General features: G+C 50.3%; 2 protein-coding genes and 1 long non-coding RNA gene across 8 annotated transcripts; 1 reads left to right on the forward strand and 2 right to left on the reverse strand.

The window, feature by feature from the left end:
* Positions 1-89: 89 nt before the first annotated feature.
* Positions 90-5,390, forward strand: LOC114096908 (uncharacterized). 3 transcript variants are annotated; one of them, XR_011705435.1, is made up of 4 exons: positions 90-223; positions 527-770; positions 3,956-4,081; positions 5,132-5,390. It is a non-coding gene; the product is annotated as an uncharacterized lncRNA (long non-coding RNA). The 3 variants fall into 3 exon arrangements; XR_011705433.1 differs by lacking the exons at positions 3,956-4,081; positions 5,132-5,390 and adding an exon at positions 1,640-2,083; XR_011705434.1 differs by lacking the exons at positions 3,956-4,081; positions 5,132-5,390 and adding an exon at positions 1,640-2,083 and having other exon boundaries at positions 531-770.
* A 4,914-nt stretch (positions 5,391-10,304) lies between these two features.
* Positions 10,305-16,713, reverse strand: Decr2 (2,4-dienoyl-CoA reductase 2). Of its 3 annotated transcripts, XM_027940598.2 has the most exons (9): positions 16,432-16,708; positions 15,240-15,308; positions 14,422-14,473; positions 13,692-13,827; positions 11,804-11,928; positions 11,638-11,731; positions 11,315-11,419; positions 10,851-11,068; positions 10,305-10,604 (listed from the first exon to the last, which is right to left on the reverse strand). In XM_027940598.2, the coding sequence occupies exons 1-8, from the start codon at positions 16,509-16,511 to the stop codon at positions 10,851-10,853; spliced, it is 879 nt and encodes a 292-aa protein (XP_027796399.1). In that variant the 5' UTR covers positions 16,512-16,708; the 3' UTR covers positions 10,305-10,604. The 3 variants fall into 3 exon arrangements, with proteins under 3 accessions (XP_027796399.1, XP_027796398.1, XP_027796397.1); XM_027940597.2 differs by having other exon boundaries at positions 10,305-10,678; positions 11,638-11,928; positions 16,432-16,713; XM_027940596.2 differs by having other exon boundaries at positions 11,638-11,928; positions 16,432-16,711.
* A 1,040-nt stretch (positions 16,714-17,753) lies between these two features.
* Nme4 (NME/NM23 nucleoside diphosphate kinase 4) lies at positions 17,754-21,822 on the reverse strand. Of its 2 annotated transcripts, none has more exons than XM_027940601.3 (5): positions 21,773-21,822; positions 19,347-19,480; positions 19,010-19,111; positions 18,772-18,884; positions 17,754-18,164 (listed from the first exon to the last, which is right to left on the reverse strand). In XM_027940601.3, the coding sequence occupies exons 2-5, from the start codon at positions 19,359-19,361 to the stop codon at positions 18,041-18,043; spliced, it is 354 nt and encodes a 117-aa protein (XP_027796402.1). In that variant the 5' UTR covers positions 19,362-19,480; positions 21,773-21,822; the 3' UTR covers positions 17,754-18,040. The 2 variants fall into 2 exon arrangements, with proteins under 2 accessions (XP_027796402.1, XP_027796401.1); XM_027940600.2 differs by lacking the exon at positions 21,773-21,822 and adding an exon at positions 21,475-21,583.
* Positions 21,823-21,914: the final 92 nt, after the last annotated feature.

Raw genomic sequence — 21,914 nt, forward strand, 5'->3', positions numbered from 1 at the left:
GCCCCGCCCCATGCGGCTGACGTCAGCGCGCCGCGCCTGTGTCCCCGCCCCGCCAGCGGGATATAAAGACGGCGGCGGGGGCAGGGCGGATGCGAGTCTTGGCGGGATCTGGATGTGGCATTTGGAATCTGGTAGCAGTCTGGGTGGTGCGGGTGACTGACAGAAAGTCCTTGCACGTGACGACCCCAAAGGGCCAGCAGAGGCGCTCACTCCGGGCTCCCAGGTAGGTGTAGGGAACGCTGCGCTGCAGGCGCCGCGCAGAGGTCGAGTTGCTGCAGAGGTCTCGCGGGAGGCAGACGGGGCACCTTCCCGAGAGTGCGGGCCACCTGACTCGCACCTCAGCACGCGCGGCGACGGGCTGAGGCCCTCGTTTTAAATTTGTTCCCGGGATTTTTATTTTGGCGGGGAGGAGTACCCAGGGGCGCTTTGCCCCTGAGCCACATCCCCAGCTTTTTATATATATATATATATATATATATATATATATATTTTTTTTTTTTTTTTTTTTTTTTTTTTTTTTTTTGAGACAGGGTCTTGCTAAGTTGCTTAGCGAGAAAATGGCATTAACTCTAAGTTGCTGAGGCTGGCCTGAAAATTGCGATCCTTCTGTCTCAGCCTCAGTAGCTTCTGGGATTACAGGCATGAGGAGCTCATCTCTCTGGTCAGCCTCCCAAGCCCTTGGCTGTCGTTAGCAAGTGGCCTCTGTCCCTAGTGTCACTGTCATCAAAGGGACAGGTTCATGGACACCAGGCATGGCAGTGGCAGAACAGGTGAGCATCCCCTGCCCCCAGCGGGTAGCCAAATTTAGCGTTCCTGAACGAGTGTGAGCAATATTTTTCACACTTGGCCAACAGCTCCAGGTGTGGTTTCCTAAACAGCTTTGGCAAGAAACAAAGGAACTGAACATGCTTCCAGGTGTACACACCAGGAGCCTGCTAATTAACTGAATCATCTCCCATGGCAAAATTCCCAACATGTAGCACCAGACTTGGTGAGTCTGGCTTTGAGAAAAGAAAGATGAGACTCAAAGTCAAGGGTGAAATGTTTTCTCTCATAAGTGGAAGCTAAATAAAAAAAGGGGGGGGGGTCTCAAAAATAGAAGGGAGATTAGTACAGTAGAAGTACACCAAGGGGAGAAAAGAAGGGCTGGAAGGAAGAGCAGGGGAATGAAATTGACTAAATTATTCTAGGTGCATGTATGAATATACCACAGTGCATTCCAATCTTAAATGTAACTATAATGCATCAATTAATGAATAAATGACCAATATTGTAGAGGAAGGGTAACAGACCAAGGAAGAGAGAGAAGGAGGTAGTCCAGGGGGATTGAAATGAAAAAAATTGTTATGTGCCTTTATGAATGTCAAAATGAACCCTACTATTATGTATAACTGTAATGTTCCAAATCTCTTTTAGAAAACAAAAAGGTAAGGAGGGGTTCCCTTCTCAAACCTTATTGCCATTTTCTTGTAAGAGATGTGTCCATCCATGAGGAAGATGCTACATTCAAAGAAAAAATCACCCCCAGTTTTGTCAAGAGCTGGGCTTTAGCCAGGTAGCAGCCTCAGAGGCAGTTGTAATGAAGGATCAGCCTTTGTAAATGGGGTGTAGGTAAGGTAACAGCTCCCTCTGATCCTAGGTGCTAGATTCTGAGGGACAGGTGCTCCTGCATGCCAGTGCTGGAAAAATGTCCATTGCTTACCTGGTAGACCTGCCCAAGTGGAACCACCACGTGGAAAGTATGCACCTTCCTGCTAAACGGCCACGCCTGTGATCCCAGCTACTCCAGAAACTGAGGCAGGGAGGTCTCCAGTTCAAGGCCAGCCTCAGAAAAATAGCAAGCGCCTGACTTAAACTAAAAAATTTAAGTCAGTAAATTAAAAAGCTTTAAAAAAAAGAGCTGGAATGTGTCTCAGTGGTTAATCCTGAGTTCAACCCCTCATACACACAAAAGGTCACTGTGTGAAAGATGAAAGGCACAGGTTCCTGTCCTCTGAGAGGACCCGCCCTCTCCCTTGAGAGTGTACCCCTTCCCCTTTCCTATTCCTTCTAATAAACTCATATCTATAACTCTGAAAGAAAAAAAGGCAACATAAGAAATGAAAAACAGGGCTGGGGTTGTGGCTTAGTGGTGGAGCGCTTGCCTAGTATGTGTGAGGCACTGGATTCGATTCTCAGCACCGTATATAAATAAATAAATAAAATAAAAAAATAAAATAAAGATCCATCAAAAACTAATAAAAAAATTTTTTTAATGAAAAACAGGGCTGGGGATAGAGCTCAGTTGGTAGAGTGCTTGCCTTGCATGCACAAGGCCCTGGGTTCAATCCCCAGCGCCAAAAAAGCGGGGTGACTCATAGTAGGATAGGGAGGGAGAACATGGGAGGATTAGATTAATTCTAGATAGGGAAGAGGGGTGGGAGGGAAAGTGAGGGGGCAGGGGATTATCAAGGATGGTGGAATGTGATGGTCATCATTATACAAAGTACATGTATGAAGACTTGAATTGGGTGTCAACATACCTTATACACCAATAGAGATAAGAAAAATTGTGGTATATATGTGTATTAAGAATTGTAATGCAGGGGCTGGGTTGTGGCTCAGTAGTAGAGCACTCGTCTAGCATGTTCGAGGCCCTGGGTTCGATCCTCAGCACCACTTAAATGAAATAAAGATATTGTGTCCAACTACAACTAAAAAATAAATATATTAAAAAAAGAATTGTAATGCCAAAACAAAAACGAAGTACATGTATAATCGCATAAATTGGCGTGAACATACTTTATATAGAGAGATACGAAAAATTGTGCACTATGTGTGTAATAAGAATTGTAATGCATTCCACTGTTGTATTTTTTTTTAAAAAAAGAAAAACAAAAACAAAAATCAACATGTTTTCGAGAATCAAAATTTTTTAATTAAAAAAACATTAAAATCAACACTGTCCAGCTCAGTCAGCTGTTCAGACCTGCCATGTCTTCTTTGTGGTCTGTTAAGTTACTTAGAACCTTGCTAAATTGTCTAAGCTGTCCTGAAACTTGTGACTCTCCTGCCTCAGTCTCCTGAGTCACTGGAATTACAGGTGTAGCCACCATGAGCAGCTCCCCACCTATTTCCTTGTCATCTTTATAAGTCAATTTGAGGGCATGGGGAATTGACCAGGGCTTCATACGTGTTAGGCAGGCGCCTTGTCACTGAGCTATGCCCCAGCCTACCACAAAGACTTAAAGATAGTTTGAGTAGGTAAATGAGGGTCTGTTTCCAAAGTGGGCACCAGCCAGCCAGCACTGAGGGCCACATAGGGCTGGGTACCTGCACTGAAAGTCCTGCATCGTGGAGCTTACAGTTCAAGATGGAGCTGGCCCCATGGGAAGTTCCAGCAGGATGGGTAGAGGGCCTAAGTGGCCACAGTACTCTCCCTAGGAGTCTGCGGCCCAGAGGGGCGGAGCTCTACCTAGGTTTTGCTGTCTCCTGTTGGTTTATTTAAAGAAATGTACCTTTAGCTGTCCCTACTTCCCTTTGTTCTCTGGAAAGCCACCATATATGAAGTTTACCTTTGTCCCTCAGGCCAGCCCCTTCTCCTCACCTCTTGTTTGTGAAGGGGCTGTGGATCTGTCACACCCAGATGTTAAGGGCTGGTAACCATTTGTTCTTTTTTTTTTTTTTTTTTAAAGAATTTGTTGCTTTTTTTTTTTTTTTTTTTAAGAGAGAGAGAGAGAGAATTTTTAATATTTATTTTTTAGTTTTCGGCGGACACAACATCTTTGTATGTGGTGCTGAGGATCGAACCCGGGACGCACGCACGCCAGGCAAGCGCGCTACCGCTTAAGCCACATCCCCAGCCCAACCATTTGTTCTGTTTCCTCTTCCCTTTTCTTCCATCCTCAGTACTTTTACATTTAAAGCTAAATACTATATTTTGAAAATGGACCACTGGACTTTCTCTCTCTCACAGTGAATCAACAAACATCCATACCATGGAATACAGTTCAGGAATAATAAAGAAGGAACATGAACTCATACAGCATCATGAATGAATCTCAAAACATCAATATTTAAGAAAATGAGCCAGCAGACAAAGGTACGCATTATGCAATTCCAGTGCTGTAAAATTCTAGAAAATGCAAATTCAGTGCCCAGTTCAATGGCCATACCTGTAACCCCAGTAATTTAGGAGGCTGAGGTAGGAGGATTGTAAATTCAAGGTCAGCCTGGGCAACTTAGTTATATCCTGTTTCAAATTTTTAAAAATACTGGGGGAATAGGGGAAAGGAAGAGGTGATGGGAATGTCCAGTAAATAGGACTTCAGTTTCCTGTGTTCAAATATGAATACATGACCAGTGTAACTCCACATTATAAGCAACCACAAGAATGGGAAGTTTTACTCCATGTATGTATGATGTCAGAATACATTCTGCTGTCATATATAACTAAAAAGAACAAATAAATAAAAAAGAAAATAATAAATAAAATGAAAAGAGCTAGGGATGTAGCTCAGTGGTAGAGTGCCCCTGGGTTCAATCCTCAGGGTTGTGGGGTGGAAGGAAGTAAGGAAAAAAAATAAAAAGAGCTGGGGTTATAGCTTAGTGGCAGAGCACTTGCCTTGTACATGTGAGGCACTGGGTTCAATCCTCAGCACCACGTTAAAAAAAAAAAAGAAAGAACTATAGGGACAGCGAACAGATTAGAGGTCACCTGATGATAGGGCAGAAGTGAGAGGAAGACATGACCAGCAGGCAAAGACTGGACAGGTGATGTGCATGGTGATAACCTTGACTGTGAGGTCTCAGGGGCCCAAATACCTGTCACAACTCGTTCAAGAATACACTCTGCATGTGTGCAGTCTTTCATGTCCCTCATGAGAAGGCTGCCTACCTTGTGCCTTTTAACATGTATTCACCAAGCAAAGTGAGCAAGAAGTCAATTTTAGGTCTAGGTCACACTCCCTGCTGGCCTCTGCTATGTGTTTACTGATATTTTATTCAGTGGGAAGAAATTTTTTTCTCACCTTCAAAATTGGTAAAGTACATTTTTCTCAGAGTAAAAATAGAGCATGAGTTTGTAAGGTATAGTTTAACTCCTCCTGACTCAGCCCAAGGTTTTGCAGATTTTCTTATTTTAACATCTCAGTTGAAGTTGCTGGCACCGGCTTCCTGTGATGACAAAGCATCTCCAGCCACCCCGGAGCTCTTCAGAGCCCACATGGAACCCACCATGCCTCCCACACACAGTGCAGCCTGTGGGGAGGCTCCTAGCCCTGGAGCTTCCTTTCCATGGCAGCTCAAAGCTTTTGACCTGGGGCAAGGAATGCCTGTTCAAGTCACTGCCCACTTCATTGTCCACATCTCATGAGATGCTAGGGAGTTAAAAGTTAATTTTTTATATCTCTGACACCTGTTTCTCATTCCTTCTTTGGCGCCATCTGCCATCTTTCCACTACTCTCTCCAGGTTATCCATATCCCCTGGCACCAGGCAAGGGGCCCAAGATCCATGCAGTCACATGGGACACACACAGAGGCTTATCAGCATGCTTGGCTGATATGTCTATAAGTGACCTGGGTTAGTGTAGGACAGGACCCGAAGTGGAGGATCTGGGAACCCAATTTTCTTTTTTCTTTTTGGTACAGGGATTAAACTCAGGGGCACACGACTACTGAACCACATCCCTAGCCCTATTTTATATTTTATTTAGATACAGGGTCTCACTGAGTTGCTTAGTGCCTCGCTTTTGCCGAGGATGGCTTTGAACCTACAATCCTCTTACCTCAGCCTCCCCAGCCACTGGGATTACAGGTGTGCTCCACCAAGTCAGGCCTTGGGAACCCAATTTTGTAGAAGCAGTACTCTCCAAGCCTTGGCTTCAGGGGGAACCACCATATTTACATTCACCAGATGAATTTATTGAGGGAACTGACACATGATCCAAGCAGAGCAAACCATCTTTCCCAAGAGTTTAGATGTCAACTGGCAGAAGGAGCAACCTGAGCAGGTGGCAGCTGGGCTGCGATGCCCAGGGGGTGAGGAAGGAAGGAAGGGGTAGGGATAAAGGTTAGTGGTGAGCTCTGCTCAGCTTGCACAAGGCCCTGTGTTTGATCATAGCACAGAAAGAGCAGAAGGAAGGAAGGTAGGTTGTTTTATTTCTGGGTTCCAAAGGTCTGTGTCCCAGCTTCTTCCCAAAGTTCCAGTGCACTGCCCCACCCCACCTGGGAGCCTGTGAAGGACCCAGAATCCCCCAGACATTCCCCCCTTGGATCTAAAGGGCCAGAGTTGGTCTGCCACATGCCTCCAAGAGAAATGCCTGATGTGTCCTAAGGGAAAAACTGGGGCCTACACACCAGCCCAGATCTGAGGCCAGCACAGGAAGTTCTAATCTGGAGACCCCACCTGCCCCACTCCTGCCCAGTTTCAGTAGGCTCAGGCCTCAGCACAGAGCCAAGCGCAAGTAAGATGCTTCTGGCTGCCTGGACATGCATCCTGGGGAAGGGGCTTGACTGCTGCCAGGCAGCATTGTCTTATCTCATAGGATAAAGGATGAAATGATGTGGAGGTCAGAGAAACACTTGCTAGCCTCCAGTGTTGCAGCTGGCAAGGTTCTCTGGGATCCATCATCTCATGCTCCCCACCTCAGTCCAGGAGCCCACATGGACACAGGCAGAGAGAAGACAGGAAACTACTGGAGACATCAGCTCCTCCTAGGAGAGTCACATTTTAAGATAGGGTTTTAGTAGGTTACTGAGGCTAGCCTGGAATTCATGACTCCCTTGCCTCAGCCTCCCAAGAGATTGGAGTCACAGGCATGGCCACTGTACCCAGCTCAGCTCACATACTTCTAGGTCCCCCAGCACTTAGCACACACAGTGCTCACTTGGTGAGTGGACTAATGTCCAAGTGCGAAAGTCATCCTCAGCTGTTTACCATGGCCCCATGGGGTGACAGAGCTTTGGCAGGTTTCACAGTGTCCATGCTGGGAAGGGAGGAGGGAGAAGGGCAGAGAGGCGGACCCTAGCATCTGGGAAAACCTTCCAGCAACAGGAAAGTGTGGGGAGTAGGCGCTGGTCCCAGGGTTTGCAGCACATGCGGGCCAAAGCTGGCTTGCTCAGGGTTACCATGGCAACAGAAGTCATTGGTGGAACTCCCCAAATCATCACCATTTATTCTGAACAAGTTTAAGGTTCTCTCTGCTTTATGAAACTGAGCACACCCAGATGCTCACTGCAGACCCTGGATCCCAGTGACATCTGGGAAATAATCTGCACACCTCATGACAGGGTGGAGTAAAGAAGTTGGGATTTGTTTGCTTGTTCTTTCATCAGATGCAGCACACAAAGCCTTTCAGCACATTCACCTTCTTCCTGAACCATTGTTGAGGATATGGTGCTTTGCATCTTGGCTCTGGGTGTTATTTTTATGTATAGTTTTCAAAGGATGAAATTTTGTTTGCCCAGAACCTCATACATAAGAGGTAGTGTTACCACTGACCCACACACCCAGTCACAGAGGATGAATTAAACAGCTTCAGCCATGGCAGGGGGAAGCTTAGCATTGTCAGGGCCTGTCAGCTTCCACAGCCAAGGGTACAGAAAATTCACTGCCCAAGGCTCATATAGATGAAATTATCCTTCTTGGGTTGGGTGGGTAGCTCAGCAGTAGAGCCATTGCCCAACATGCACCAGTCCTGGATCTGACCCCCAGCACCACAAAAAAAAAAAAAATACAAGTTACCCTTCCTTTCGAAGAACCCGGCATCTTTTCTATCTTTAAAGATAACCAGTGGCTTGGGAGGCTGGAGCAGGTGGATTGAGACTTCAGAGCTAGCCTCAGCAAAAGCAAGGTGCTAGGCAACTCAGTGAGACCCCATCTCTAAATAAAATACAAAATAGGGCTGGGGATGTGTCTCAGTAGTCAAGTGCCCCTGAGTTCAATCCCTGGTATATATCTCCATAAGACCGGTGCAACCATGCATGCCTGTAATCCCAGCAACTCAGGAGGCTGAGGCAGGATGATCACAAGTTCAAAGCCAACCTCAGCAACTTAGTGAGGCCCTGTTTAAAAATAAAAGGAGCTGGGCTGGGGTTGTGGTGCAGTGGTAGAGCATTTGCCTAGCACACATGAGGCACCACATAAAAAAACTAAATAAAATAAAAATGTATTGTGTCCATCCACAACTAAAAAATATTTTCAAAAAAATAATAAAAAGACCTGAGCATGTAACTCACTGGTTAAGTACCCCTGGGTTCATCCCTGATACAAAAAGAAAGATAATAAAGAATAAAAAATCCTGAGGGTATGGCTCGGTGCTTATCTAGGCCAGTTCCTATAGCCAGGCTGCCTTCAACATCATGTCTCCATCATGACTATAGAAAGACATACAGCCCTGAGGCCCACTTCCTGGCTCTTCTGTCCTCTTGGAGGGAATCTTGAGGATGGGTCCCAGAAGGGGGCTTCTTTTTAACCAGACCAGTTGCTGGGCAATGTTCCCATCTTAACTGCCTTCAAGGGCAACAATCTGATGGCCACAACTAGCAGGCTTAGGGCCTCTCCCCTGAAGTCAGGCTTCATGGGGAAGGATAGCAGGCCCCAAGCTGCAGCCAAAAAGCTCTGTGCATTCCAGAGGGCTGGTGAATGCCTCTGCTTCTCACTCTCCATACTTCCCTAGTAACTATTTAACTGTTTTCTTTATATATATATATGTATGTGTGTGTGTATATATATGCACATACATACGTACATGAGTGTGCATATATATATATATATACACATATATATAATCCTTTAAAAGTATTTTTATTTTTTAGTTTTCAATGGATCTTTATTGTATTTATGTGCAATGCTGAGAATCAAACCCAGTGCCTCACACATGCTAGGCAAGTGCTCTACCACTGAGCTACAGCCCCAGCCCTGTTTTTTTTTTTTTTTGTTTTGTTTTGTTTTTTAAAAATTCTCCAACAGCACCACACTCTGGCCCAAAATGTTTAACCAGCAGGTGCAGCCCAGTGTAGAAGCTGAGCTGCCTACAGCTGCACTCCAGCAGGCCTGCCACCCACTGTACTTGCAATGGCTGAGGACAGGTAAGGTCACCTCCTCTCGGGGTGATGGCCTGAGGCCAGAGCACTTAATATATTACACTTCAGTGGTGCAGAGAATTTTCCAAGATGAGGCAACTCCCTGGGACCTTGCTGACTGCCCTGCCAAGTGGATCTTGTCCCTGTATGGGGATTGGAGCACCATCCCCACAGTTGCCCCTCCAGGCCACCAGGCAGTCCCAGGCTAGGAGAGCAGCTTTCACCTAGGACAGATTGAGGCTTCTCACTCAATTCTCTGAATGACTTGTAGATAAGCAGGACACCTCCCCAGATCATACTGAGCTTTCTGGCTCATTCCAGGGCAGCATGGCTCAGATAGGGCCTCACCCAGGGTTGTTGGAGTGAGGCCTTTTGGAGCCCATCTCCTAGAGAGGGCAGGCACAGTCACCAGCATCCCACCTTCTTTTGCTGTGAACCAGGGACCATGGAGTTTATATCCTGGCCAGAGAGAAGTTAGGAGGAAATGTCCTCACTGAAGCTACTATTAGGTGGGCCAGGATAGGAGGGGCTGAGAGTCCTGAAGTGTCCACTAGCACCGGTGGCCTTCACACAGGGGCCAGCATCAAAAAGGCACCCTGACTGCCAGAGACAGCCAGTAGCCCAGTGTAGACACAAGTCCCAGATGCAGGCCATAGTCAGGCTCCAGGTGCAGCCCCCATTTGCCAAGTCCTTACAGAGGACCTTCAGGGAGGATGAATGAGGCTGGACATCAGGTGTACCATGATAAGGCTTGGAGGGTGGGGGACAAGGATCTCTGCTAGAGTGGCAGCACAGAGCTGCTGCTGACTAGCAGGCAGGTGTACACACCCATAATGCCTTCCCTCATGCAGGTACCTACAGCTGCTCCCACTTTACAGGTTAGGAACAGCAAGTTGAAATCATGGCTTTCTAAAGCCAGTGGACAGCTGTAAACTCAATACTGTTTGCCAATTGGGGCAGGCAGTAGTGAAACTACATCAGACATCTCTTTCCCGGGACTGAAGCTGAACATGTCTAGAGTTTGAGGTGGAGGTGAATTGGGAAGCCAGGGAAGAGGGAGACCAGTAGGCTATGAGGAGGATGCTTCCTCCCACAAGGGCAGCCACAGGGCTGAAGCCTTGGCTGGAAGCCTTGCTGCTTGCCCTCTCCCATGTGCAGAATGGCCAGGAGGAGAAAGGGCAGTAGGAGTGTCCAAGTTGAGGAGAGGCAGAAAAATATGGGAAGCAAGTGCAACCCTACCTCCAAAAGAGTGAGTAGTTCTTTTTAATGGTCTTCTTTTTCCTTATAAAATTTTCTGCAAAGCCAACGTATATATTTTTATAGCAAAAAGATACTGCATTTCCTGGAAAAATTCTAGATGTCTGTGTGAGAGGTTGCAGGCTGGGCTCACTGGCTAGTCACTCCTGCCCAGGACATAGTCTGAGGGGATGCAGAGTGCAAGTACAGCTCAGTCCTGAGAAAGGGCTGCACTACCAGATCCAGTGCTCTTGGCTTTGCTGTGGACTGCAAGAGAGACAGCTCCCAGAAGTATTCCCTGTTTCTGGATACAATATTGTGTATCAAAAGTTGTATCCCTCCAATATCCTCCAGAAACTCCAGCAGAGGCTGAGGTCACTGAGGAAGATCAAGTGGCACTGTACACTCCTGCATAGCTGAAGACCCCATCGGCAGCAACCCTCATGTACTCAGGCTGGGGTAGGAGCAATTATACAGCTCCACCTTGCAGGGCATGGCCAGGAACATCCAAGGACACAGGTAAACCCCAGAAGCAGGAGCAACACCTCACCTAGAGCTTAGCAGAGGAGGATTCGAAGTCTGCCAGCTGCTTGGTGTCATTAGGGGATGTCAGCCAGGCCCCACCATCAACAACCAGCATGGTCCCGGTCACAAAGGAAGCCAGAGGGCTGGCCAGGTAGAGCACACTATGGGCAATCTCCGTCTTGTTTCCCAGCCTCTGCAGAGGGCTCACAAGGGCCTTTGTGCTTACTCTGGCCAGGGAACCACCTAGAGGGCAGGAAGCAGGGGCAGGAAGAGGGGGGCCTGCAGTAAGCCCTAGGACCAGGGTCCTCTACCCTCCCTAGCCAGCTCTGCCTCTGAACCACATCTGAAAACGATGGATGGTGCTAATTTCAGCAGGCCTGGTGGAGCAGAACAGGATGGCTTTTCAACCCCCCAGGGTTCTAGCAGTATTTGTGGGTGCCCAGTACTCTGAGTGACCCCATGGCAGGTCATGTTCCCCAGAAGACTTACCCAATCGCCGTAAGCCCTCTGTGCCACTGATGGGGCCTGGGGCAAGGCTGTTGATGCGAATGTTCTGGGGACCCCACTCCACAGCCAAGTGCCGTGTCATTGCATCTGTGTGGAAGCTGAAGATTTAGGGAAGGTCTAAGGAAGCAGGGGCTGCTGCTCTGTTTCCTAGAGTGGCTTAGGTGTGAGTGTGGGCCTAGGGTCAAGGCTAGGCCCTGTCCTACCCACCACTGGGCTCGGGATCACCTGGAGAATGTGGCTTCCAGGATGGTCAGGAGAGGACCCCCTGGGAGCCCAAGTTGAAAGACCAAAAGGGTTGCCCATACCCACAGCTGCCTTGGCAGAGCCTGCGTGCACCTGGAGCACCTGCCCCCGGAGATTCAGGGTAGCAGTGATGTTCACGATCACCCCTCCATGGTCCTGTAACACAGGAGGGTGGGGTGGTAAGTGGGCAGCAGGCAGAGGGGAGATCCTGGCTGAGAGGACACCCACCCGGAAGAACTTCTCATAGAGCACACGAGACACATTGAAGGTGCCAATGGTGTCGATGTCAACCACAGTCCTGAAGGCATTGAAGGACAGAGCACTGGCGGGACACAAGAAGTTTCCAGCTGCACCTGCAGAGGAGACAGATGATGATGCTGAAGTCTGGGGAATATGGGGAGCCAGGAGGGCAGAAACCCAAAGGGAGGGTGCACAGTGAGCCCGACACCCGATAGGTGGTGAGCAATGCTGGACAGGGTAGGAGACTAAGTACTTGGATAAGTTCCTGAAAGGCAAAAGTAAGACAGGACAGTATGTTATCCTCTGAGGAGTTTGGGATCTGTAAACGAGACCTTATTTGAAATTAGGGTTTGTTTTATTTTGCTTTTGTACTAGAGATTGAACCCAGAGTGTTCAACCATTGAGCTACATCCCCAGCCATTTTTTTAATTTTGAGACAAGGTCTTAATAAATTGCCCAGACTGATCTCCAACTTGTAAGCCTCCTGCTTCAGCCTCCTGAGTTGCTGGGATTAGAGGTATGTGCCACTATGCCTGGTAAATACAGGGTCATTTCAGATGCTCTCAAATTGAGGTCATACTGAATTGGGGTGAGCCCTAAATCCCATGATGGTGTCCTTATAAGAGGAGAGGATACAAAGACGTGCAGAGGGGAGGCTCTGTATGACAGAGGCAGAGATTAGAGCCATTGTAGCCCCACTCCAGGAACAAAGGCTTGCCCCACACTCTGCACTAAGATAAAGCCCCAGAGCAGATTTTCTCCTGGAGCATGGCCCTGCTATCACCTTGACTTTGTATTTTCTGGCTTCCAGAACCATGAGAGCATTTCTCTTGTTTTAAGCCACCCATTTTGTGGTACTCTAGAAACCAATATAGGAGATGTTTTTAAAGGGAATTTCAGAAGAGTGAACCTTAATGTAAACTACAGACTGTAAATAATATATATCAGTTGGGTGTGTGGCCACACCTATAATCCAGCAATTCAGGAGGTTGAGGCAGGAGGATCACAAACTGGAGGCCAGTCTCAGCAACTTAGTGATAGTCTTTTACAAATTAAAAAGGGCTGGAGCCAGGCATGATGGCACATACCTATAATCCCAGCAACTCAGGAGGCTTAGGCAGGAAGATCTCAAGTTCAAAGCCAGCCTCAGCAACTTAGCAAAGCCCTAAGCAACTTAGTGAGACCCTGTCTCAAAATAAAAAATAAAAGAGGGCTGCGGAGCTGGCTCAGTGGTTAAACCCCAATGAGTTAAATCCCTAGTACCAAAAAGACAAAGACAAAAAAAAAAGGACTGGCGATATAGCTTAGTGGTAGGGGACCCCTGGGTTCAAGCCAGTGTCATTAAAAAAAAAAAAGAATCAATATTGGTTCATCAATTGCAACAAATGGAAGATGTTAATAATAGGACAACTATGTGGGGTAGGTATGTGGACTTCTGTGAATAAATGCTTAATTATTCTGTAAATCTAAAACTATACTAAACAATGGAGTCTACTACTTTATGTATGTGTTGCTGGCATTGAACCCTGGGTCTTGCAGACATCACTCTACTATTGAGCTGCTCCCCAAGCCCTGTTACTTTTTTTTAACTGGGAATTTCAGGACAAAGGGCACCTCTGACTTGTGATTCAGTCATGTTCATAGGGCATCCTCTTGAGCGGAGACTGAGCTAACCTACCACTTGGAAAGAACAGAGCCAGGGGCCTGGAGCTTGGGTCTTGCAGGTGTGTGGATTAGAGCTGAACCTGGTGCAGGTGTTGGGGCTCTCTGGTACCATCCCTGACCCTCCACTAGAGCTCTGGGTCCTCTCAATTACCATACTATAACCATCAGAAGCCTCTAGCCTCCCTCAGCATCAAAGCACTGTCCAACGCACCATTAATAAGGATATCGATTTTGCCAAACTCCTTCAGTGCCTGGTCCACAGCGGCCATGATGGCTGGGGGAGCTCGGACATCCATAGATAAAGGGAGACACTGCCGGCCAGTAGCAGCAATCAACTTCTTGGCAGCCTAGAGCCAGGAAAAGAGGTGGGTGGCCAGGAAAAGAGGTAGGCCATAGCCCTGGCCTGAAGAAGAACCTTCAGAATCTGATGTAGATGATTAATCTCAGTTCCACTAAGACCCTGCTGCTCCCACTCTTGAAGACACCACCTGAATCTGGCCATCTTCTTGGCACTGGTAAAAAATGGGTAAGACATCCCACACTCTCCACTGCCTTTAACCTGTTCCCACCCTGTCCCTCTGGGTCACCCTCCAGGCCACCATCACAGATCAACGGAAGCCCAGATGATTTCCAGTCCCCACTTGAATTCAGAGTTTCCCCCCAGGTTGAGGACCTAGTCAGTGGGATGATGACCTTCATTGCCCTGAAGAGCCCAGAGAACTCTCCTGGGGCCAAATTATCTTCTAAAAAATGATCCCCACAGGACAAATAATCAGAATTATAAGTCAAAGGTGTCTCTGGGAGTCCACTTCCACTGAGGCTCCATATTTGAGAGGGGAGCAAGATTTTGTGTCAGCATCCCCTGGGCCTCAGGACCTTCCCAGCCCAGGCTCAGGGCCCCAGAGCCACCTGTGGACAGGCCACAGGAGAGGCTCTCTCACCATGGAAACTCTCAGCAGACTCCTGCTGGCGATGACCGTGTGGCAGCCATGCCTGCAAAACCAGATGGCAAGCCTGAGGATAGCAGTTGTACCAGTGGGCTCCCTCAGGGTCTCAGGTAGAGTATAGCTGGGGGCAGAAGTGCAACTGGCAGAAGGCACAGGGGCCTGAGCAAGACTGAGCAGCTCTGGAGGGACCTCAGGTAGGTACATGGTTGCCCCTCCTACATGGGCCAGGTCTCTGGGATATATTAGCCACATGGGTATGTGGGACATGGTGGAACAGCAGAGGTGAGCCACTGACATCAGGCCCAGACCTTCCAGGTCCCCTGCACAGCCCTGTATGCTCCACCCTCCTTCCTAGAGGCTAAGGGGAAGGACAGAGTCTATTCTCAGGCAGGGTGCTCCCCTGGCCCACTCCCTGACACTTCCACCACCAGCACCTGTAGACAAGTTCCATGGGAGACATGGTATCCCAACTAACCCTCACAGGAACTCTAGGCATGGGTGGCCGTGTTCTGCATGAGGCCATCAGCCCTGAAGATGAGTCCTCCTGGAGTGGGTGTATCCCAGAGTCTCTTTCCAGTGGAATTCACCTCCACACTCTGTTCATAGCAAAGGGATCTGAGGCAGCCCACCCTGATATTCAGCTCTTAAAAGCCTCAGGAGGCTCTGAAGCCACAGCCACACAATCTCCTGATCTACAGGAGACCCCCAAGTCTTGCCACTTCTGGAAGCACTCGGCTCATCCCCAAGATCCAGCCAGGTCTAGGCAAGGGGCAATAAAGAACAGCAGGGGAGGGACCCAGAATAGTGCTCACCGCATGAATATCTCAGCAATCCGGAACCCAATTCCAGAGCCACCTCCTGTGATAAAGGCCACTTTGTCCCTGAAACAAGAAAAGAAGTGACCTTTTAAAAGGTTACTGTTGGACGTGGATATAGCTCAGTTGGTAGAGTGCTTTGCCTCACATGCACAAGGCCCTGGGTTCAATCCCCAGCATCACAAAAAAAAAAAAGAAAAAAAGTCACTTTTGTTGAGCATGGCAATACACACCTGTTGTCCCAGCTACCCCAGAGTCTGAGGCAGAAGAATCATGAGTTCAAGGTGAACCTCAGCAACTTAGCAAGACCCTATCTCAAAAAAAGGCTGGGAGTGTATCTCATAGGTAGAGCTTCCCTGGGTTCAGTCTCCAGTGCCACAAAAATAAATAAGGCACAAGGTGGCACATGCCTATAATCCCAGTGACTTGGGAGGCTGAGGCACGTGGATCACAAATTCAAGGCTTCGCCAATTTAGTGAGGTCCTAAGCATCTTTTTTTTTTTTTTTTAGAGAATATTTTTTAGTTTTCAGTGGACAGGGCATCTTTATTTTATTTTTATGTAGTGCTGAGGATCGAACCCAGCGCATGCCAAGCGAGCGCAGTTACCGCTTGGGCCATATCCCCAGCCCCCTAAGCATCTTGATGAGACCCTGTCTCAAAAAATGCTGGGGATGTGGTAAAGCGCCCTGGGTTCAATCCCCAGTACCACATAAGTAAATACTGTCAGGGAGGGCTGGTGACCTGTGGAGGACTTTGGTCCCCTGAACAGGCCCTTCCATCCTGTTGGACTTTGTACGAAAATAAAATGCAATCTTTTAGGCTTTCTGGATCTTTTGGGGGTAAAAAATGATTTTAGAACTGGGGTGTAGCTTAGTGGTAGAACGCTAACCTAGGGAGCACAAGGCCCTGGGTTCATCCCCAGCAGCAAAAAGGACAATTTTAACCAAAATTCTCTGAGAAAGTTATCAACGATACGTTTTCAAAACAGACAACCCCCACCCCCGCAGTCCCTCTAGCCACCTTCCCAAGATTTCTAAGCCTGCCAGTCAAAACGGACTTCTCCACTAAGCTCGCGGGAGATCCCGATGCGAGCATCTGCGCACTATCTAACCGGCCGCAACCAGCTCCCACAGTCTGCAACCCATCCGCATGTCCAGCGCGGCCAGGGCAGCCCAGCTTGGCGCTCACTGGAGCAGGTCCGGGGAGAACAGGTAGCGGTACTCAGGAAGACATTCGTCCTCTTCCACGTCGGGCGGCAGCTGAGCCATGGCGCTCGGGGCAGGACAGGTAGCAGGACAGGTGGCAGGAAAGCCGAAGCCTCTAGGCTCTGAACTTGAGGCCACCAGCCCTCCGCCCTCAACCAACCAGGATTGGAGACCCGCCGGCCACGCCCCAGAGGCCCCAGGATTCCTCGCCCCTCCTATCCCAGGATGCCCCACCACAGGCTCCTTCCCCGGAATTCCCGCCCCGCCTCTCCGGGCGCGGGGCCCACTGGGAGTGGGCGGGGCCGCGCACAGCGGGCGCAGGCGCAGTAAGGGGTGGAATCGCGTTTTGTTAGTCCTTCCCACCGGTGATGGTAGGCGACCGATCTCCACTGACCCTCAGACTACTGGACTAAGGCCAGTTCATGGGGCGCTCGGCGTGCAGACGAACCCGCTTCGCGGACAGCTTTCCCCGTGGTGGATGACCTCGGGAAACTGGGGCCGAAAAGGCCGGGGCGTGCACGCAGGACTGCCCCTGTGCCGGGTGGAGAGCGTCTCGGCACTTCGCCCATGCCATCTGTAGCAGCTGCTCGGAGGCCGATGCTGAGAACCCAGACCCTAGACCTCCGTCGCTCCGTGTCAAGTGGGGAAGTGACAGCCAGGTCGGCCTCCCTGTAACCTGGGCTATAGGGAAGCAACCTCAGGAGGACCCATGGATGTGAACAGCTTGTGGCAACGTGAAGATGTGCGGACGCCAAGTGGGCCCGGTGGCGCTGGCTTTTAATTCCAGCAGGTCAGGAGGCAGAGGCAGAAGGATGGCAAGTCCGAGGCCAACCTCTGCAGATTTAGGGAGACTTGTCTCTAGAATTTTTTAAAAAGTCTGGAATGTAACTCAGTGGTTGAGCACTTGTTTAGCATGCATGAAGCCCTCAGGTGCAATTGCCAGTGCCAGAAAAAAAAAATACTACTGCTGGGCAGCTCTTGGTGTTGAATGAAATCAGGCCACTAAGTGGGAGACACCATGGTCACAGGCTCATTGTGCCTTGTGTGGTCCTAGTCCCTACCTCTCCCTTCCTGCCACTCTCCTTCAGCAGAATCAGACTGGCTAGGCAGAGTTCCACTAGAATTTCCCCAGATTTCAGGCTGGAGGGCTCTGGACTCCTACCTGATTCACACAGTCATCAAAGTCAGGGAACCCCTTCTCTGTGTGCAAGGCAGGAAGCTTCAATTTTATTCTGTTTACTACTTCATAAAAGCATCTTTACTGTCTCAGAAATGGCAGAAGACAAAATGAGCACACCACCCCCATTATAATCAGTGGATTTTAATGTGTCTCCTTTGGAGCAGTTAAGGTGACCTCTGAGGATGCCCAAAGGTTGTCTGGCACTTTGGTACAGAAGGATTTGGTCCAATCTTGTGCTGATTTAGGATACAGAAAGGCACATAGAGTTGGGCCTCAAACTCCCTTGGGCTGGGGTGGGGCAGAAAGTGAGCAAGAAAGTGGTTTGGGGGAGACAGGATGGGTGTGGCTTGAGTTGTTGACCAAAGCAGTAGGTTCTGGGTGGTTGCTGGGGCACTGAGGGCAGCACAAGCCCTCAAGCTGGGTAGCTGCTGCTGTAGTGGCCCCCATCTGCCCAGTTCACCAGCTCGCTGCTCTGGAACCACAGCTGGATCTCTCTCTGGGCGCCTTCCACTGAGTCACTGGCATGGATGATGTTCCTGTGCCAGGTGACAAGTAGCTTAGTCTCCAGTGTGCACCCGAGGGCCCTAGGGTCAATCTGCTGCTCCCCTGCACCCACGGGAGCAAGCAGGTGACTGCAGAAGGAAAAGGAAAAATAGGAGCCAGAAAACTGCCAGCCCAGCCTCTGCGGCCAGCCCAAACCCTGACTTTTGGGAACCTCCTTTCCCCACCAGTGTCCCACACCAGCCCTTCAGGGTATCTGGCAGGACAGATAACACGCAACACAGAGTACAGTCAAAACAACAATCAATGAGAATGTGTCATCATCAATAAGTGCATGGAAGGGCAGGGAAAGAAGTTGTTCTAGTCAGTATTATTATTATTCATGTCCCACTGTCAAGCCTCTTTGGCTTCACCCCCCACCAAGGGTGGGGAAAGCTCTGTCACATTTCTGTGACTGAGAGCCTTAGCACCCAGCCGCTTCAGCACCCAGCAGGGGAGTGTGACCCAGTTAAGTGCAAGGTTGGTCTCCCACAGCTTCACCCGCCACCCAGCGAGAAACCCAAGCCTTGGGATCTGCATGCTGTTGCTGGAATGGCCCTTCTCACCCCACAGCAGGCAACCCAGGTATCAGGCTCCCAGTACCTGCTGATGTGGATGCTGAAGTCCCCCCGGATGGTCCCAGGGGCAGCCTCAGTGGAGTCACTGTGTCCTATCATGGCCCTTGAGGTGCGGACCACATTGTACCCTTCCCAGACCTGCAGTACAGAGCTACAAGTTGGGGAGAAGTGAGGAGCACCAAGAGCCCAGGGCTCAATCCTTTCCCTGTGCTTGGTGGAGGACACACCCACATTGCACATCCTCCACCCTGGTCCGGTCATACCATTGCCACCACGGGCCCAGAGCTCATGTAGCTGATGAGGGCTGGGTAAAAGGGCTTCCTCTGTAGGTCCTGGTAGTGCTCAGCAAGGATGCTCTCAGGTGCCTAGGTTACACGGGAGAGGGGTAAGAGGAGTCCCTAAAGATGAGCCTGCCCGCCCCCAAACTGGTGTCCTGACCTCAGGGCACATTGCAGTTAATACCTACATAGGCTGGCATCCCAGACAGATACCTCCCCACACCTGCAAATACCAAGCCAGAAAACCCCCTTCACACTGGATTGAGCTGTGAATGGCCAAGAAGCACCCCCAGTACCTCAAACACTACACAGGCTCTGATACCTGCAGCATCTTCATGCCAACCAACTTGAAGCCCCGCCTCTCAAAGCGCTGGATCACAGCTCCGATGAGCCGCCGCTGTACCCCATCTGGCTTCACTGCAACCAGGGTGCGCTCCTGGGTCCAGGAGGGCCCTCCTTTAAAAGTGGGAAAATTTAGGGCTGCCATTACTCACCCTTTCACATCTCCCCAACCTGAGTTCCTGCCTGGGCCCAGACAGCACTAGGCTTCAGAGTGCCTTTATGCAGGGCAGCTCTAGAAGGAACAAGCACAGCACTCCCAAACAGGAGCTACCTCCTAGCACTGCCTCCCAGGGGTACCCAAGGCAGCCTGTCCCCCAGGTTTCTCCCACACAGTGGCAAAAACTGCCCAAGACTGGTGCAGTGGTGTACACCTGTAATCCTAGCAGCTCAGGAGGCTGAGGCAGGAGGATTGTGAGTTCAAAGCCAGCCCCAACAACTTAGTAAGACCCTGTCTCAAAAAAAAAATTTAAAAAGGGCTGACGATGGGGGCTGGGGATGTGTCTTAAGCGTTGGCGAGTTCGCCTGGCATGCGTGTGGGCCAGGTTCGATCCTCAGCACTACATACAAACAAAGATGTTGTGTCTGCCGAAAACTAAAAAAGAATAAATATTAAAATTCTCTCTCTCTCTCTCTTTAAATAAAAATAAAGGGCTGAGGATGTAGCTCAGTGGTTGAAGGGTCCCTGAGTTCAATCCCTGATACCAAAAAAAAAAAATAAAAATAAATAAAATCTGCCCAAATGGAGAATGGAGCTAGCTTCTTTTGAAAGGCATCTTAAAGCCAGACATGGTGGCACATGCCTGTAATCCCAGCAGTTTGGGAGGCTGAGCCAGGAGGGTTGCAAGTTCAATTGCAGCCTCCACAATTTAGCAGAGCCCTCAGAAACTCAGACCCTTTCTCTAAATAACATACAAAAAAGGGGCTGGGACTGTGCCTCAGTGGTTGGGTGCCCCTAAATTCAATCTTGGGTACCAAAAAAGAAAAAAGGCATCTTAATTAGCCCTGAAACCAGGGAGGCCCAGCCTGGCTTAGCCTGAAGCCCACCTGGGGACCTGGAGAAGCTACACTGGAAAGTGCACACCGCTTGTCCTTCAGGAAATGGCAGGTGCTGTCTGAACCCCAGCCCTGTCACACTGTGAGGAGCCACCTCTGGTGTAGGCACCCAGAAGAGGGGAAGTGCAGATGGGCCAGGCAGTGGGGACACAAGGGGCTTAAGACTGAGAGGAAAGATGGAGGGGTTCCTATCCATAATTGAGGAGACTGGCGCCAGGCAGGAACTCAGCAGCTGTAGGACATCAGGCTTGACTCAGACCAGTCCTGAGCCTCTCTCCAGAGGGCACTGCCGGGGGGGGGGGGGGGGGGGGGGGGGGGGCACCCTCATCGTCCTGCCGCCCCAAAGCACTCCCAGAGCAAGGAGCATCCCAGACCTTGGATGACGCACAAAAGAAGATGGGCAGAATGAAGGAAAAATACCAAGCCGCAGGCCAGGTGAAGAGCTCCATCCTCAGGAGGAAAATTAACAACGACGTGCAGTGCGCAGGGCAGCAAATGGAGGGGGATCAGCACACCCCTCGGGGCTGAAGAACCCGGCAAGACCTCCCTCCACTAGCTTATTTGTTTCCCAAACCAGCGCTGGTGCTGGCTAGTTTGTGCCTGGGGGAGGCCGTCCGCTTTCCAGAGCGCATGGAAGAAAAACAATATTTGGCTCTCAGGAAACGCACTGAGGGGAGGCCGTCAGGGCAGGGGTCCCACACAGGGCTGGGCCAGGCAGGCTTGGGCCTGGTGTCCCGACTCTGGCCCAGTTTGTCCAGGAACTGACGGCCCCGGCAACAAAGGCTCCACAGGGAGTCCCCTATAAGCCATCGGTCCACTGGGACCGCCATCACGCTCGGGGTTGCCATCTGGCCTTTGGGTTTCTTCTGCTCTGGACCTTCGGCACCCCCAGAGCCAAGTAGCCTGAGGCTTTACGGCTGCTGGGCCCCGCAGGGTGGGAATGCAAGGAGGGCGCAGGGCCAAGCCCGCGCCGGGCCAGCGCTTCCCGGCTGCCCGCCGCACGTGCGCGAACAAAGACCGGGGCCGCCCGCCCGCCTCCCGCCCGCCCGACTCACCCGAGCTGGGGCGCACCAGCTGGCGCGGGCCCGGGGGGCGCGGCCCGCACAGCAGCGCCCGAAGCGCTGCACGCCCGTAGAGGCTGCCCATGATGCGGGCCGGCCCTGCGGAGCGCGCGGCGAGGCCAGGGCGGGGCGGGGCCGCGCTTCAGGACCGCCCCGTGCGCCCCAGGGGCGACCCGACGGGGCCCATTCCCCACTCCAGGCACGTGGAAACCCTCCGAGTCGGTTTCTGTTAATATCTGAAGCAAGTAAAATTTAATAATGAGACCCAGCTAGAGTTAGTTCTGCCTGTTACCACAGCAACTGTTTGATATTGGAGACGGAGTCAGGACAGGGCGCTCTTAGGGCTCCAGGCTTCCGGATTCTTCTTCCTAATTAGGAGGAAAAGACCGGTCACCGGCCCTGGAGCCCAATAGGGAGCTAACAACAGGCACTTC

The sequence above is a fragment of the Marmota flaviventris genome, chromosome 19, assembly GCF_047511675.1.
Source record: "Marmota flaviventris isolate mMarFla1 chromosome 19, mMarFla1.hap1, whole genome shotgun sequence".
NCBI classification, from domain to species: domain Eukaryota; kingdom Metazoa; phylum Chordata; class Mammalia; order Rodentia; family Sciuridae; genus Marmota; species Marmota flaviventris.

Coding starts and splice junctions, on each gene's coding strand:
- Decr2 (XM_027940597.2), bottom strand. CDS start 16,511: ATGGCTCAGCTGCCGCCCGACGTGGAAGAGGACGAATGTCTTCCTGAG. Junction 15,309..16,431: donor TTCTCCCCGGACCTGCTCCA/GTGAGCGCCAAG, acceptor TTCTTGTTTCAG/GGACAAAGTGGCCTTTATCA. Junction 13,828..14,421: donor GTCTGCTGAGAGTTTCCATG/GTGAGAGAGCCT, acceptor TCCTGGCTCTAG/GCTGCCAAGAAGTTGATTGC.
- Nme4 (XM_027940600.2), bottom strand. CDS start 21,565: ATGGGCAGCCTCTACGGGCGTGCAGCGCTTCGGGCGCTGCTGTGCGGG. Junction 18,885..19,009: donor CTGGGCCCGTGGTGGCAATG/GTATGACCGGAC, acceptor TCTGTACTGCAG/GTCTGGGAAGGGTACAATGT. Junction 18,165..18,771: donor TTCAGCATCCACATCAGCAG/GTACTGGGAGCC, acceptor CACCTGGCACAG/GAACATCATCCATGCCAGTG.